General features: G+C 41.2%; 1 protein-coding gene across 4 annotated transcripts in view; it reads left to right on the forward strand.

Moving 5' to 3' along the window:
• Positions 1-16393, forward strand: part of LOC309574844 (uncharacterized protein) — a 68881-nt gene extending 52488 nt beyond the window's left edge. For all 4 annotated transcript variants that reach the window (XM_082284774.1, XM_082284772.1, XM_082284773.1 and 1 more), the window contains 2 exons: positions 5157-5305; positions 16268-16393. In XM_082284774.1, the coding sequence (XP_082140900.1) occupies positions 5157-5305; positions 16268-16300 (182 nt within the window). In that variant the 3' untranslated portion in view covers positions 16301-16393. The remainder of the gene's footprint in view (positions 1-5156; positions 5306-16267) is intronic.
• The last annotated feature ends 248 nt before the right edge of the window (positions 16394-16641 follow it).

Below are 16641 nucleotides of genomic sequence, written 5' to 3' on the forward strand. Positions count from 1 at the left end.
TCTTTTCCCTCCTCAGGAGACGTGCCTTAATCTCTGGCTCAGAGCCTTGTCAAATGCTGCAGTACAGAACTGGCAAGCTCGATGCTGCTAATGGATTGAAACCTCCACCAGGTTGTGCATTTCTAGAGGGTTTTTTTTTTTTCTTGCTCCTTTCTTTTTTTTTTTTCTTTCCCCTAAATGCTGCAGCAACCAAAGCATCACTCCAGCCCTCAGTCTTCCATAACGATTGGTTAGGGACTTCAACGACAACTCTACAGTACACATAAGAGAAATTTAAATTATGCTACTGAAGTGTACCAAGGATTTGGTTGCTTATGTAGGTCAATTATTAAGGGAAAAAATAAGATTAAAACTAGGGGGCTGTTCTGTGTATTTGAAGTTATTCCCGAAGATATAAAACTGTGCTATTTACGCTTATGACTCGTGACAGGTTCTCTAAGTCACAGGCATTTTGTCTCTTCTACAGCAGAAGCTGAAAATGTTTGGATTTTTCACTTCTGTTTTCTTTTTTATTTTCTTTTTTTCCTAGAAAATCACCATAATCTAGTGAAACAGATTTGAATAAAATGACTAAAAATTACTAAAAATGCAGGACTGGAAAATATCACAGTCCTTTTTTTTTCAGGATATGGTTGAATAATATTGAGACACGGCTAGTTTTCACTATCTGTGGCATAAATTGACAAATTAAGAAAACTCTGCATTTCTTTTCAAAATCTGGATTTTTTTTTTTTTCTTATCACAGAGGTACACCATGTGATCTCAGATTATTTTTTCTAAAAATTCTGGGGTTTATACAGCTGAAGAAATTTTGTCTCAGAATTTACCTCTTTATTCAATCATTTTGAGAGAGGTCCAGGCAACCTGATCAGGGTGCAAAATTTTCAGCATGGTGAGCAACAACCTGCATTGCAACCTGTTGCTGTCCAGAGCTTGAGAACTTTTACACCAGGGGAAAAAAAAAGGCAGAAAGGAAAAAAGCAATCATTCAATCCCTCACGCTAGGGGCAGGAACTTGTAGTGCTCCTTTAGTCTCTGTTAACCTGGTTCTGTCAATGTCAATAACTCTGTGACATCCTGGGAGGAGGGAAAGCCGTGGGATGCCGGGTACTTGGGTGCTAAAATGTTATCAAATAATGTATGCGAGGTAGCGCTGTGTGCTCCGCGTCATTGTGCCTGTGCTCCTTGAAAGCACAGGGACTCCTGGGGGAAAGTAGGTTACCCTCAGCTCTGCTGGTGGATGGAAGGGGTGAAAAGGAGGTTTTCACATTCCTGCCTTTTTAGATCCACACTCTAGCGCGTTACTGGAGGGGCCTTGGTGTGATTTCTCTACCGAGCAGATGGGAAGTCACGTTTTCCCAGCAATGCTTTGGCAAATCTTGGGGTTTATTGTTATACTGAGGTTGGAAAAGCCCTCTAAGGTCATCGAGTCCAACCATTCCCCCAGCACTGCCAAGGCCACCACTAAGCCATGTCACCAGTGCCACACCCACACAGCTGTCAGATCCCTCCAGGGATGGGGACTCCAATGTCCAAAAGGGTTGCACGCTGCATCTCTGTTGATGTTCTCCACAAAGCTTCTGTGCATCTCTGGGAACTACTGGAGCAACTGTTCTTCTCCAACATATTTCCATCAGTAAGGAATTTATGTAACCTGGGATTACCGTCATTATTTCCCCTCCAGAGGATTTCATTAAGGAAAGTGTGGGAACATCCATGCATCATCGCACATAGATGGTCTAGAACCCCTGGAGCAGCTCAGCAGCTGCCTCTGCTGCAGGTTACTTAAGTAAAAGTACTTTTGAGATGCTTGCTGGAAGTAGTGGTTTGCAGTCTGTAAAGGCACCAGATCTAGGAGAGGAAATAGGATATGATATAGGAATTGACCCATCTGTGAAGTGTTATGTCAGTTCAGGAAGTTTCTGGAAGAGAAAAAAAAAAAAAGAGGTAATGTTTGTCTATCTTTTCTTAGAAGGCTGAGTTTTATGTTAAACAATTGTGTGTCTAGAACACCTTGAAAGAAGACTGAAAGGACACCAGAGTCCTAGGGAACAAAAGGAAATTTGTGGAGGAGATTAGAAGCTGCAGAAAAGCTGAAGCTTCGAGGCAGAAACAGTGGGAGCTGTCTGGAGTGGGGAAAGGCACAAGTGGACAGATTGAAACCTGTTTGTTAAACTTGTACAAGGATGGACTCAAGAGTTGAACACGAGGTGAAAGGAGAGGACTTGAGGAGCTGCTGGAATGTGGTGGCATTATTTAGCTGCTGGATTTTGGATGAATGACTCTGGACTTTGAAGTGCAGGCTGTGGATCATGTCACTGTGAAGGGAATCCTCACAGAGTTATTCTCCTCTGCCTGCACAGACCTTGATTAGTGGTAAAGGCCCAAAGTGGCTGAGACACATATTAATGTAAGGCCACCAGTTGTAAATCAATATTTGAGGTAAATGGCTTCAACTGTTCATTATGGAAACTTCATTCTGAGAACAATTATAAGTTTAAAAGTGAAAGTGAGATTTGGCAAGCAGCATCCATACTTAATCAGTCACACGGTGGTTTCGTGCTTAAGATGGAGCTTGCAGCTTGTTTGTTCTGAGAAATGCAGTGCATTCATTCATCATGTTTATTCAAATTAGGGCTTCTGGGGAGTAATGACAACGTTATTGTGCAGAATTACCCGCTGTGGTTCAAAGAATGCACCTGCCAGTATGAAAATCAGGGAATCTGGTGATGGCAGGTTTATAAAGAGTTCAGCAGCCCAGTGTTACCCTGCGAACAACAACAGAGCACAAGCTCCTGTGACTACCTTGACAGCAGCAACCAGTACTGGTAACTTTACATTTAGTCTTTAGTTCAATAAACTTATGTTTATGTCACTAAATGTGAGCTTTTATTGTCAGCACTGGAAATTTGGGCTGTATTACAGCTACATTAGGAAGCACCGTGCTGATTGCTGCAGAATTAATTTGGGTATTGCTTTTTATTTTCTTGAGGAAAAAAAGTTTTATTATTATCTTTGCTTTTGCAGAGCAATATATTTCTCTGATGACTTAGAGCTGCCTAAATCAATTCCTTACTGAATTTCTATACATTTTTAAGGTACTTTACCTCTTATAAGGAGTGATTATTATTGAGTAGCACATACACTGTCTGTAGGAATAGTTATTGGGTTTTTTCTCTGTTCTTATAGAGGTCCCGTTGCCAGTTTCTCCTCCTCCTCCTCAGAATTAAAAAAATAGAAATAACAGTAACAGTCTTGCTGTTTTCTCCCTTCCAAGTAGGTAGAAGAAAATTACTTGATTAGATTATAGGGTTTGTATATGTGTTTAAAGAATTTATTGTGGGAAATCTATACTAGAGCCAAAATGATTAATGGTAATTAATGTTCCCACGTTTAATAACAAAAGAATTAATAGAGAGCAGCTACTTACCATAAAGTGTTTCCTTGACATTTCTTACTAAAAATAAAATTTCTGATCATGCTACATAGATTTTTGGGAAAGAAGAAAGAGAAAGATTAGGCAAGGAAACATCTCACTGTAATTTAAACCATTATTTCTCTGACAGCTTTTTATCTCCTGTCTGGAAGAAACAAACATATTAAATTTTTTATTAAAATAGTTAAGCTTTGTGAGGGTACTTTTTTCCCCAGTGCAATAATAAATATTTATTTGTGCCAGAAACAAAGAAGTTTCTCTATGAGGCTTTTAGTGATGCTTAGCCAAAGGTAGGAGTCTTTTAACCTCATAAATACAGCTCTTATGCTTGTGCTTTCTCTTCTTCAGTAGAAATTTTTGATGTATAAGTAACATGCCTACAGAGCCCGGGTCATCCACTGGTATTGATCACCTGCCTCCCTGTCCTCCTTTGCCTGTTGTTTATGAAGGATGAAGTGCACGATATCAATTAAAGAACAGCCCCAAAACACGGAGTTAAGCCACAGCCACAGTAAATTTCCGAATAAATAACAAAGGCTTTCCAGCAAAGATCTTCAGACATACGGGCTGGACACTGGATGTGGCCAGAGAAGGAGTTTAACGTGACCTAGCGAGCTCTTGCAAAATCCTCCTTCTGTTGCTTGTGCTCTGCCTATCCCCTGTTGTGTTCCATTGGCATGGCTTTAAATATCACCTCCTACCCGGCAGCGCCGCAGGGGCAGCGTGTCTGGATGGAATGGTAGGAGACTGGTGCTAGGCACTCACATCAGAAAGGGGATTGCATCCATTTGGGAAAAAGCTCTTGGCCAAAGTGTCCAGTACAGAGTGAAATTCCATCCTTTTGAAAGGGAAAAAAAAAAAAAAGGAAGAGCATAAAAAGAAAAATACTGTCAGATGTCCATGTACTATTAGCACAGAATAATTTATACTCAATTCTGCTCTTACTGTTTTGGTAGATCTGGATGTGCTCTGCCTATGATCTGGATGTGGCTGGGCTTTCTCTGTCTGTGCTTCTGGCAAATGTGGTCAGTATTTAACCCAGACTGTATTTTTGTGCTTGCCATCTGCTTAATTCTGAATGTCAGATCCACAACTGGCCTGGTAGTTATTGCTATTCAGCTGTTTTGAACCCAGCTCAGTGCAGCAGATAGGAGAGGATGTACTGGTTGTGTGAAAATGTCATTTGAGCTGAGTCTCCTCCCAAGAGTTAAACCCAAATCTTCCTGTGAAAATAATAAGAAGGAATGATTCTCTTATTTTTTTATTGCATTGTTTTCTCCAACTTTGTGCCTTCTTGGCTTTGTTGCAATTAGGAAAAATAAAACAAAACAGAAAATATAGTAAAGGCTGAGCTTGTAAGAGTTTTCCATCTGGTTGGAATACCATGTCAATGGGCATGCCACACTAAACCTTTACTAAGTAATTTTCAAAGAGATTCTATGTTCTCAGGTGTGGAAAAACTTCAATACGTGACTTAACTGGAAATGTTTAACTGAAGTGGGCTATTAAATTCCCAACTTTAACTCTTCCAGGCTTTCTTACATGGTCAAGCTGGTCAGATTCTTGTTTGGAACATCTAATAAAATAATTGGAAATGGTTTTGATGACTCACTATAACTTAGAAATTTGGATGTAATGCTGGAAAGCTGGGAAAACTGCTTACAGTCACTTCATGTTGGGGAAATTACTTAACACTCACAGTTATTTGTATACTTCACAGGTCTGATTCAGTCTTACAGTTTTGATGTCTCAAACAAACGTCAGCACCTTTACAAGGAGCACATTGACAAGTGGATGAGACAAGCAAGTGGGCTGGAGAAGACATCTGCTTCCAGTCTTCTGATGTACCTCGAGGACCTGCGTCTGGAGGTAGGAGAGCTGCTGCAGGATGGGAGGGAGAGCTCAGGAAGGATCTTTTTTTTGATGCCTGAAACCTGGGTCATATTGGGTGCAGTTTGCCAATCTCTTGGGGCAGCAGCACCCGTAGAGGTCAGAGGTGGTTTGTGGCTTCAGAAATTCCTCCAGATTGAAAAAAGGCCATTTTATATCAGAGGCTGTGGGAAAGATGCAGGAAGGAAGGCTTGCAAGGGCATGATCTGTCTCCTAGACTACAGTGCATGGCCCCCACTGCAGGAGTCTGAGGTTAAAATGTGCTGCAACTGCGTAAGAGGTTTTTCCTTAGTCTTGCTGGATGATGTGCCCAGTGCCTGTGGGTATTGCCTGTGCTCCAGTGCTCCATCTGGCTGAAAGGTAGCTCTGCCTGCCAGGCCAGCAATGGGAGAGTGCACATGGACGCCCTTGGAGGAGACTTTTTGTTTCCTCACCCCCATGCAATCCTTCTGCTCAGATATGGTCAAGTAAAATATGTACACAGGTGAATAAATCTATTGCACAGAGTCACCCAAAAGCACTTATCCAAACCCTATCTGCCAGAGATTAAAATGTTAAGGTATGTCTGATTGTAATCCATTTATTGTTTATGAATTCACCATCCTCTTGAACGTCCCCGGGTGCCAGGTTTTGCTTATGGATCTCTGAAACAGCTGAAGGAAATGTAAAATCAAATGTAGACAGACAGCTCCCTCTCGAATACATATCCACAGAGGCTGAGGAACACTTGTTATGCTAGCAAGGGTGTGGAATAAATTACGCTCAGGAAATTTGCTCTGGACCCACCTATTTCAGACGAGAGGCTTTGTGTGCCACGCCGGAGCTGCTCCTGGGGGAGCGGCCATCACCGTGGAGCAGACAGGTGGATCTGGAGATGCTCGGCCTCGCAGTGTGGCACAGCACCAGCAGATCAATATTTAATGTGAAGGCTGTTGCAGCCCCTCACATACATAATTTATCCCTGCTTTTGGGTACAGCTGGACCTGAGTCAAGCTGTGCTTCCAGACTGCAGGGGTATTAGAAGTGGGTCCAAGTGTTTCAGATGGTTCTCACCTTCTAAACAGGGCAATTCCAAAGCCAGGATCCAACTCTTTCCCTCCCCTCTCCTTCACCCAACACACAAACAAACGCTTTGGGGAGGTCTTTGAAATTTGTGTCGAATTACGCCGACTTGCCCTCATTGAGGGCACACAGGAATGTTTGTATAGAAGAGAATTAGGGCCCCAGAAAGAATTAAGCATTTCAGAGTTTAATTAAGTGGGCTAACAACACATGAGCAAAGTCAGTCTCATAAAAGAGAACTTTATTTTATGAATTGACACAAAATAAAAGCCCTTTGGGATTCAATTTTAAAAAAAATCTGGCAAAACCCCCACATTATGGGGAGTAACCTGGCCACCCTGGCTCATTTCAGTGAGCAAATATCTCCGCTTGGGATTTTTTTACGCTGACAAATGATTAAATTCCAGCGATACGGTAGCACGCGATGCCTGCGTAACAAGGTATGAGCAAGAGGGATTTGCTTTTGACTAGTTAAGAAATAAGCTTACTAATTCACAAATTTATTATAAGATTAGCCTTTAATACCTGATAATCACCTTCGTCAAGGAAAATTTCATGTCTTCAAAAGGCAAAGGAAATTTATAGATGGGTCTTGAGCCAGGCTCGTGGGTGGTAGACAACATCCAGGCGAGGTCCAGCCTTTCTCTCAGAGCAAGAGAAACAGAAACAAGACAGGCATGGCAAAATCTCAAATGCCACAAGATTATTAATCTCTTTGCAGAAAACAAGTTTGATCTCTGTCAGGCTGTCCATTAATTTTGATGGAGGTACTTTTAAGATCTTATGTTTGCACTTCAGTGGGGCTGTTACAGCTAAATATGCAAGTAAAAATGTTTTCTCATAACGTATACAGACAAGTGTTCCCATTTCAAAGGTGGTGTTGTCATACAGATATAACAACATCAGTATTTGCTAGCCTTGTTATTATCTTCTTTGCAATAGCCCATCTGGACCTGAACTAAGAAATGCTCCCAATGTGATAAGCTCATACAAATATCTGGTGCAAAAAGAGGCCTTTCTGCTCAAGGACTTTTAGCTCGAACTAATGAAAAAGGCAAAGTGTGGGAGGGAAAAAAAGGACAGAGAAGGAAAAAGAAAAAAGATAAGTTTCCACAGTCCCACAACCTTTTGCTAACAGATGGAAGTCTGTCTCCTGACTCCCAGCTGAGACCCACTGCCAATAAAGGATATTGTGCAACTGTTGAGCACAAGGTTATACCCAAGTCACTCATGCAATGATGTTGTGAACAGGTATGAGAGTAGCACAAGCCCTGTCGTATGCCAGAAGTGGTTGTAAAGATGAATAACTATAAATATTCACTGTGCTGCTGTCATTAGCTTTCAGATTCAAAAACCACAGGCTAAGGATAACATTTTATGCACAGATACTGAATCTGGAATAAGATTCTCCTCCCTGGGTATCAGGTAACACATCAGTTCTACACTTCTGTAGAAATTAGGTGAAACAAAGACTTGAGAATCAGCCCTTGTGGAAAGGAGGAGCAAAGTTAACATTGTACCCTGAGATGCAGAATTCCTGAACTCTCATTGCCACTGCAGATTCAGTATTTGTATCCTTCATTTTTGATATGATGGATCTGAATATGGCCATCCTTTGCCATAGTGCCTCAGTTTCCCCCCAGGTGCTGTGTCTCACATTTGTCTCTTGGCTGAGCCTAGGCCAGCAGAAGTGCTCCTGTAGAGCCTTCTAGAAAGGCTTAGGTTGGAAGATCTCTCCAAGATGATTGAGCCCAACCATTCCCTGGCCCTGCCACCACAAGGCCATGTCCCCAGGTGCCACATCCACATGGCTGTTAAATCCCTCTGAGGATGGGGACTCCACCACTGGCCTGTACAATCCTTTTGGTGAAGAAATTTTTCCTAATATCCAAGCTAAACCTATGACTGCAGCTTTTGCTGTGGCAGAGGCTCTCTTTTCAATCCCCTACCTGTCTCCAGCTGCCAATGTTTGCAGAAGTTACAGGAATTTAATTATCTTCAGAGCTTCTACCTCTCTATTAAATTGGATTGAAATAAGCCAATGAATTGGCAAATGGTTAAGGAAGAAAAGGTCTGGCAGACAGGGCCAGTGTGAAAGCTTCATTGCTTCCAGAGAGCTGCCCAAAAAGCATTGAACTCAGGAAAGTGTGGGATTTTGAAAAGTATAGCAGCATTTGAACTGTAACACAGATTTTCTGGTTATGGAGTGAGTGAAGGAGAACAAATAAAGGAATTAAGTGGAGAGGAAAGCAAAGGTCAGAGGTCAGTCCCCACCTTGGATGACATGGAGAAAGAGATTAGAAGTTTCCATGATTGGGAATATAGTCTTCCCAAAATTAAATAACAGTTTCAAAGTCCAAACATTAGATACAAGCTTGTTTATTCAATTTATTAAAGACATCTCAGGATTAGGGTTCCCATTCCTTCACTTCTTATGGGTTTCTACACACCGAAGCGGGACACAGAGTCTGCCCCAGAACCTTTGAGTATGGAGCACCCAGGCTGGAAGGTCCTTGTGGGGCTGGGACCTGCTGGAGAAAGGGCAGGCAAAAATCTCTGTAGAAAGCCACAGACTTCACTGCACCAGAGATGACAGAGGAGCAAATGGCCTCTATCATATTTAAAGTGGCAATTCCAAAGCTGAATGTGCTCCTGAGCAAAGACACAAGCAAGGGGCCTTTGGAAATTACTCAGCAAAGTTATAGAGCTTCCTGAACTTGAGCCAGGCAAAAATACTAGGATCTGAATCAAAAAGAAATATTTTATAGCTTGAATGCTATTTTACCTATCAATTTTTCTTTTCTGTTTGGAAATTTTTTTTCCTCTTGTGGTTGAGACGAAAAGATTAAAGTATGATAATGGTGTCGTAGAGGAGTCATGTTTGGCCAGGTGATAACTGAGCATTTTGGATAGCCTGGATATTGGCTTTCATGGGTTTGCACATCCCTGGATGTGCTCAAGGCCAGGCTGGATTGGGCTTGGAGCAACCTGGTCTAGTGGAGCGTGTCCTCACCTGTGGGAGGGGGTGGGACTGGATGGTGTTTAATGTCCCTTCCAATCCAAACCATTCTGTGATTCTGTGTGTAATACCAACAGTTCTGCATGTAAATACATCCTCTTTCTCTCTTTTCGTGCTATTTTTTTGTTATTATATTTGTGTATATATTCGTGGTGGAATTGATAAACTAAATGTCTGAGAATCCCCCTCCCCATAGGCACACGAGCATTGCTGGATCAAAGGCTGCCAGCCAAGGTGAGAATTGATTTCTCAACACACTGATTTTAAAACTCAGTAAGTTTAACTCTTACTAGAGGTATTTCCGTTTACATTTCTGCTTTTGCCATATTGAGTGCTTTCATCTCTCTTCCATGCAGGAGGCTGGGATAAGCAGGACTGGGGGGAGGGCTGATGCCCTCTCCTCCTACTCTTCGACTGAGAGCTGCAGCTCCACACAATTTTCCTCCAGCCCACAGGTTGTACCAAGTGTTCAGTCACACCAGCCCTCTGTGAGATTGTACCTGCATTATTTATCAGCCAACAGACGTAACTCTGTCCCTTTTTTCAACCCAGCTTTAGTGACTGTGCATTCAGGGTCAATTCACTCATCTCTCTGCATGCTGTGGAGGGTGAGGAGAGGCAGGGATTTTCCATGCCTGTTCCTTGGCTGGCTCTCAGCACACTTCCCCTTCAGATTTCGGGGTTTACGTGGATTCTTAGGGATTTGTGAGTTAAATTAAAGTATTCCTTGCAAAGAAGGAGATGCACTTTTGTGGAGCATCGAAGCAGGTGGGCTGAGCTGAGCAGAGGTGTATCCCCACACAGTTGATCATTCAAGATCAATGCACATCATTTTACAGCATTAATATAAAAAAGCAGCTAAATGAGGAGCGCAGCACACAAAACCACAGGGCAAGCTGCCTGTTAGCCCTGTGCTTGTAAAAGCAGTCCATGTGATCTGACAATGGAGCTAATTTTCTTTTTAATAATTCCAATAGCAATTCCTAATAATTAGCTGATCTAATTTAGATTCGCATTTTGTCTTTTCAAAGCTATCCTATTACAAATAGTTGAGGAACCTTGCCTTTAAAAAATGATGATATTATCCCGACAACCTGGGACTGCTGTTGGAGAAAAGATTTTGCCTGAAAGGGTTTCAGGAAGTTACAAAACTCCTTTACATGGCCTGTTGGATCTGTGTATGATTTCCAACATTACACAAAATAAATACCAGGAGACTGGTGTGGTTTATACAAGAGTTTATAGAGAAAAAAATCCACCCACCAGCTCCCTTGCTGAGGATTACAACCAGGTCTCTGCTGCCAAGTTCTCTGTTTAGGTAAAGCATGAGAAAATCTACCATTTTTTTAGAGTCACAAAAGGGGTGCTACAGGGGGGCAGTGAGAAGTTGACAGCTCTCGCTGCTTAAAAGGCAGCTGTTCCTTCTCAGGTACTATTATTAATAAACCCTAAGGTAATGTTTGCTCTGAAATATGTCTAATTGAAATAATTTACCCTAACCCTTAGAGAATTATGAAACTGTTTTCATCATGTTCACACACAGCAAAATAATTATGAGATGCCATATGGAAAAGACATCATGTGGTATATGTATTTCTGAATGTATACTTTTTGAAATGGTTCCCACAGATAAATCATACAGCTAATTTACAAAGAGGAGGTGGATAGTAGTTCTTAAGTATGCAGTTTAAGTTTAAAATGGTTTCAGGCTGGGTAAATTTACAGTGGTGATGACATGCAGTAATTGCACTGATCACAGAATGTATATCACAGAAGATGTCGATAATGCCATTAAGTTACACTGCACAAAATGGAGCGAGAAAATTCTGCTGGTGACTCTCTGCTATTGCCATAAACCACCCCCAAAGCCTCTGCAGGTCCTGTGTGGTCCTGAGCTCATTTTGCAGCTGGTATCTACCTGACCAAAGCACTGGAAATGCTCCTCCATCCTCTGCAAATCTCTGAGATGTTCCTGGTTTATACTTGGAAAGCTCTAAGCAAAGGGAAGAATCTCCTTAATACATAAATTAATACACTTAAATATAAAAGTTTATTTTGAATGAAGGCCTCGAGAGAATATCTTTTACAATGCTGCTCCTTTCTGCCTACCTCTTGAAGGTTTTCCAAAAGGTTTTATTCCTGATCTGTAGTTACAGCATTATCTTGTGTATGGATGATACATCTCTATCATTTGATGTATGTAGGTTTGGTTACAAACATACATACACTGGTTTGGTGGCAGGAGAATTCTGCAGGGCACTTCTTGGTCTTTTTCCAGGAGTGATTGTGGTGGCTGATGAGACACCCGAGGTTTTCTTTCTGGTAGTTAAGTAGTTTTGAAGGTGCTTGTTGAATAAGGAACTCTTCTTAACATTTCTAGAAATCTGGCTGGAGATCAGGCTGTCTTGTCAGACTTCTGGTAGCTCTTGCTTCCAGATGGATGGAAGGAAAATTAGAGACTATCTTATTGCACCCTCGCTGTTTCATGTCCCATTGGAAACCAGCAAGGGACGAAGACACAAAGAGATGTCATTGTGTCCGCTCCACTCTCTTTATCTTTAAGGATTCTTCAAAGAAAAGGGTAATTTTGAACTCGAGCACTTCAGATTCGCCTGTGTCTGAATTAGCTCACCAATTGCTCCTGCAATTATTTCTATGGTGATTAGTGAAATATTTGAAAGATGTGGAGTACACAAACTAATTCGCCCTCCTCAGCTCTCTTTTGCAAGAACTGTAGGCACGCACGGCAGCTGCGATGTTTATCCCCCAGTAATGACATCATTACCCTGCATTACTGCTCTAGGTAGTGTATTTGTCAACAGCCAGCAACTGATGAGCACAAGGAAAATATTTACCCAACTTCTGTGCTGTGGCATTACCCCAGTAATGCCATTTCAGGAAGATCACACTGCATTCCCGAGATTCGTGCTGCAGAAACCAAAAAAGCTTTGACATTTCCGTGCGTGTAACACCAGTCTTCAAATAACCACCTTTTAGAGACAGTAATTACAGTAATTCTGGTTTCAAAGGACAAATAAAAAATAAAAAAAAAGGGGGAAAGCGATATTCCCCACAAATATCTAAAGGTGGGAATTTTCCAATACCCTCCCTGTGTGTGGAGTGCTGGGGACATCCATATTTGATGTCTCCCTAATCTTCCCAGGAGTAACCACATAAGCCAATATTTACTCTCACTGCCTGTGCAGATACAGTATCTGAATGCTGCTGCGTTAACATGTGAGTATTTAAACTGAGCTTTTCTGTCTCATCCCTGGGAGCTGCCTGCACAGGAGAGGTCTCGCCTGGCGCCTTCCCCCTCTCTGTCATTCCTGCTTTTGGTTGAGAAATGTGAGGCTGTTTCTCCATTTCTAATGTTGCACAGATGAAAAGGCAAGTTCCCCTTTTAGCAACTCCCAGTCATTTGTTTTTATGCTCACTGAAGGTGTATCACAGTTGGTGTTATTGCAGTGCCCTAAACCAAAAGTCACATTTTTTTTTTCCTGGTGAGTTACAGTGGATTATTACTTCACTACAGTATCTGAAAGCATGAAATAGAGATTTATGATGCTCTTGTGTTTTCCACTTCAATTCATGTAATGTGGGGAAGGTAAAGTGTCCCTAGCTTCACAGTATCCCTTTTTTTCTCTTTGGAGCAGTGTGTGCTGTGTGATTAGAGGATAGTGAGAAGGTCACTGACCAAACTTTATCTTCCACACAGTTTCCCACAGAATGTATTCCTCCTAGGGAACATTTTCTCAGCTCAGGTTATTTCCAGAAATGTTCTCAAACCATAAGAGCAGTCCTTGCAGTAAAACATTTCATTCCCACTTTTTATCCTTTATCTAGCAGCGCAGTGTTGACAGCATTTATGTTTCTTCTATTGACTGGGCCAAGAACAACAGGATTAATGAGGTTGTCTCTTCATGAGTGCATTATGTTTTTTTCCTCTGACCTTTCAAACATGGGAATCTTCTGTTTGCAATATTTCTTAAGGGAGGAAAACCCCTTCTTGCCGAAGATGGTTTTGATGGTCCCTGAGCCTCTCACCGACCTGTGGGCTGGAAGGAAACCGGGGAAAAAGCAAAAGAGGGAATATCTTTATTTCCTCAATTTTTGGGAAGAGCTGTCTGGGGGGATGTGGGATATTTTAAGGACTTTCTCAAGCCTTGAAATTCTGATGATAAATCTTGCATGGCTGCCTATGGACTATCGTGTTACAGGAACTGTTCAGGAGACGAGTGGACATTGCCCTGCTGGTTTAATTATTTATTTATTATTTCCAAAGGATTGCATGTGTTTAGACTGGACAAGGAGGGGAAGGAGGAGCCACTGGACTCACAGCCTTCCGCAGAACACTCTTGTGCTGTATCTTGCCTATTCCTGATTATTTTTGACACTGGGTAGCTGGAACATAATCAAGATAGGATCATTTCTAAGTGCAGCAGGACAGGGAACGTGAGGAATTTTCCCAAGGATGGGAGCACAAATATCTTTAAACACAACAAATAGCCTTGCACATATGACATCTTTTAGCCAAGCTCCTCAAAACACATCAATTAGATAAGCTAAACATAATTAAATTTTTGCACAAGATCATTTGGGGCAGCTTGTTCCCATTTTTCATCTGGGCAAGTGGAGGGACAGAGAGCTGGAAAAACTCCCACTAGCCCAGAAGTTATCTATATGGGCAGGTCTCAAAGCTGTTAATTTCCCTTTTATATTGTTGATTTGTCCTTTTTGTGGGAAAAGAGGCACCACAGATTTGTGTGTTCACATTTTGCATCTTTTGGGGCGGAAAAACACTTTATGGAGATATAGGTGGTTTAGTGTCAGTCCTTTGATCTCTTCTTTCCAGTCCACGGTAAACAATGGAGAAATCTGTCTGCTTTTTTGGATGGGGAGAAGTAGAAGAGGTTCTATGGATGTGTACACAGAGAGTTGTGTATGTGTATAAAAAACCCGAAGTTTATGAAAATATATAAAATATATAAATATACAGATGCATAAAACTCCAAATGTAGTCTAAAAGGGACTATAAAGAGAAGTGGAAACAAGAATGCTTGCAAACACTTGTAGAATGTGTTTTCCATAGGTGTGTAGTGCTGCTGCAAATAAGAAAGACCCTTGCCAAGTAGGAAAAACAGCTCTTACCTGCTGACTGATGGGAAAATACAGCATCCAGGGAACTTTCTGAGCACTCCAGTGCTGGCTTCGTTTTGTGTCCAGGGTGTAGAGGGCCAGCACTCTGGGCTGGGATCCAGGAGGGCCAGAGCTCAAGCACTGTGCTCAGGCTTTAAGCAAACTTGAGATCTCAGTGTGTGGATTCAGGTCATCCTGGGACTGTGAGATTGAGCTGAACTAGACATGTGGACACAGCCAAATTCATCCATGTCAAGCTTAGGCAGGGAGCAGAAACAAATATTCCTGCTTGCTTTAATGATTTAAATAATCCCATGTATCAGGGACAGGCTGCTTTTGCAGGGTTTAGGTTGAAAAAAGCGATCAGAGAAGCTAAGAAATTTCTAAGCAACCCTTCAGAGTAATATTTCATGAGATCTTGAAATATTTGCTCCTGAGAATAATATTTACATAGTTAAAAAAAGTAATTCAACTGTGTATTGTCCTCACAGGAGAGAGTTTCTAATTTTTAAGCATGATTATATTGCATGCCTTAAATTTGAGGTTCCTGGGCTTCAGAGCATTTGAGTTTGATGCTTGAACTCTTACGTGTTTCATTTAGAATTTCTGGTTTAGCTGCACTTAAATAACCAGAGAGAGCATTCCATGAATCCACATTTGTCAGCATTTAGGGAAGTTGAACATAACTGGGATTCTATGAAATTATTGTATTCTACTTTTTGCATGTAATAATGCATGCACAGGCCTAAATCTGCTGAATGTCACCGTTGATTAGCAAGAATAACACGGGTAATGCTAAAGAACCTGCAGTTTGCTTTCTGCTCCTTTAAGCAGACGAGCTCCCTGTCATACACTGCTAAGATATTCTCATAAAGCCCAAAATGAAAAGAATTTTTGGGTTGTAACCCTCAAGACTTTCGGATTTTTAAATCCTGACACTTCAGGATTAAAATAACCCACCCACGTATCTATCAGGGAACGGTGAATACATGTTTGTGTAGTTTGCCTTATTTGCATTTGTTGGTAATTAATTAAAAAACATGAGTTTAATTAAATTTGGAGTTAGGGGATTCATTAAAATAAAAACAAAAAGCATTTCAGTTAAAAATGTAAAATAACGTGTTCGGCTGGGTTTGCTGGTGCAGCTTAAGGATTTGCAGGGAAATGCCGACAGTAGGAAAACTTTAGGGAGTATCACACTGCACACAGTTAGAGAAGAGTTACTGAACAAAGAGAGGCTTTGTCAGCAGATAAATTTCGCCTTGTAGATACTCAAATTGAAATAGCAATGTTTGCCCTCAGTTTCTTTCTGAGCTGAGTCGGTGGCTATGGAAAAATGACAACCATAGAAGCCCAAAGGAAAGGGTTGCAGCATAACTGGAAGTAAGGTTATCAAAATAAGAGCTAGAGGGAAAAAAAGTAAAAGATTAAAAAGCTTAAAGGGAAGAGGTATAACTCATTGAAAACTCAAGACTAAATTACGTTTACCTGTTTATACTGTCATGAAAAGTTATTTCTCTTTTCAGTCTCTTAGTCACAGCTCACTGCCTTTAGATTCTTTTTCCTTTGAGAAAAATGGGATTGATTTTAAGAAAACACATGTTAGAATGCATAGAAAAAACATGTTGAAAGCAAGAATAGAAAAAGAAATTACCTCAATTGAGAATTAAAAGTGTATTAAATATTTTTTTCTTCTGTCTTTGATTTTGCCCCTCTTGCAGGACCGAGCTCATCCCTCCAGCAGAAAATTATGAACAGCAGAAATCTTGAAGTTTTGTAGTCTGTGTTATGAAAATTGCCCCCTAGAACAGAAGTGAAACCTGTTCACCCTCTCAGACTGAAAGGCTTAAGTGAAGATCTCCCAAAGCCGTCACCCAGGTGGGATTTTTGCCTACAAGGATCTATGTGCTGATGTCTCCAGAGGCTTGGGAAAGGCACAAATGGCAATATCACTGCTACCTCTGTGCTCCTAGGGTGGGAGAGCAGCTGAAAAATCACTGACTTTCATCTAACTGCCTCAAAAATCAAGAATTTCTACTTTATTCTTCCCCCGAAGTATTTAATTAGGGGAAGAAACAATTATAATAACGGAATA

Source organism: Coloeus monedula, assembly GCF_965178545.1.
Source record: "Coloeus monedula genome assembly, chromosome: 7".
NCBI lineage: Eukaryota > Metazoa > Chordata > Aves > Passeriformes > Corvidae > Coloeus > Coloeus monedula.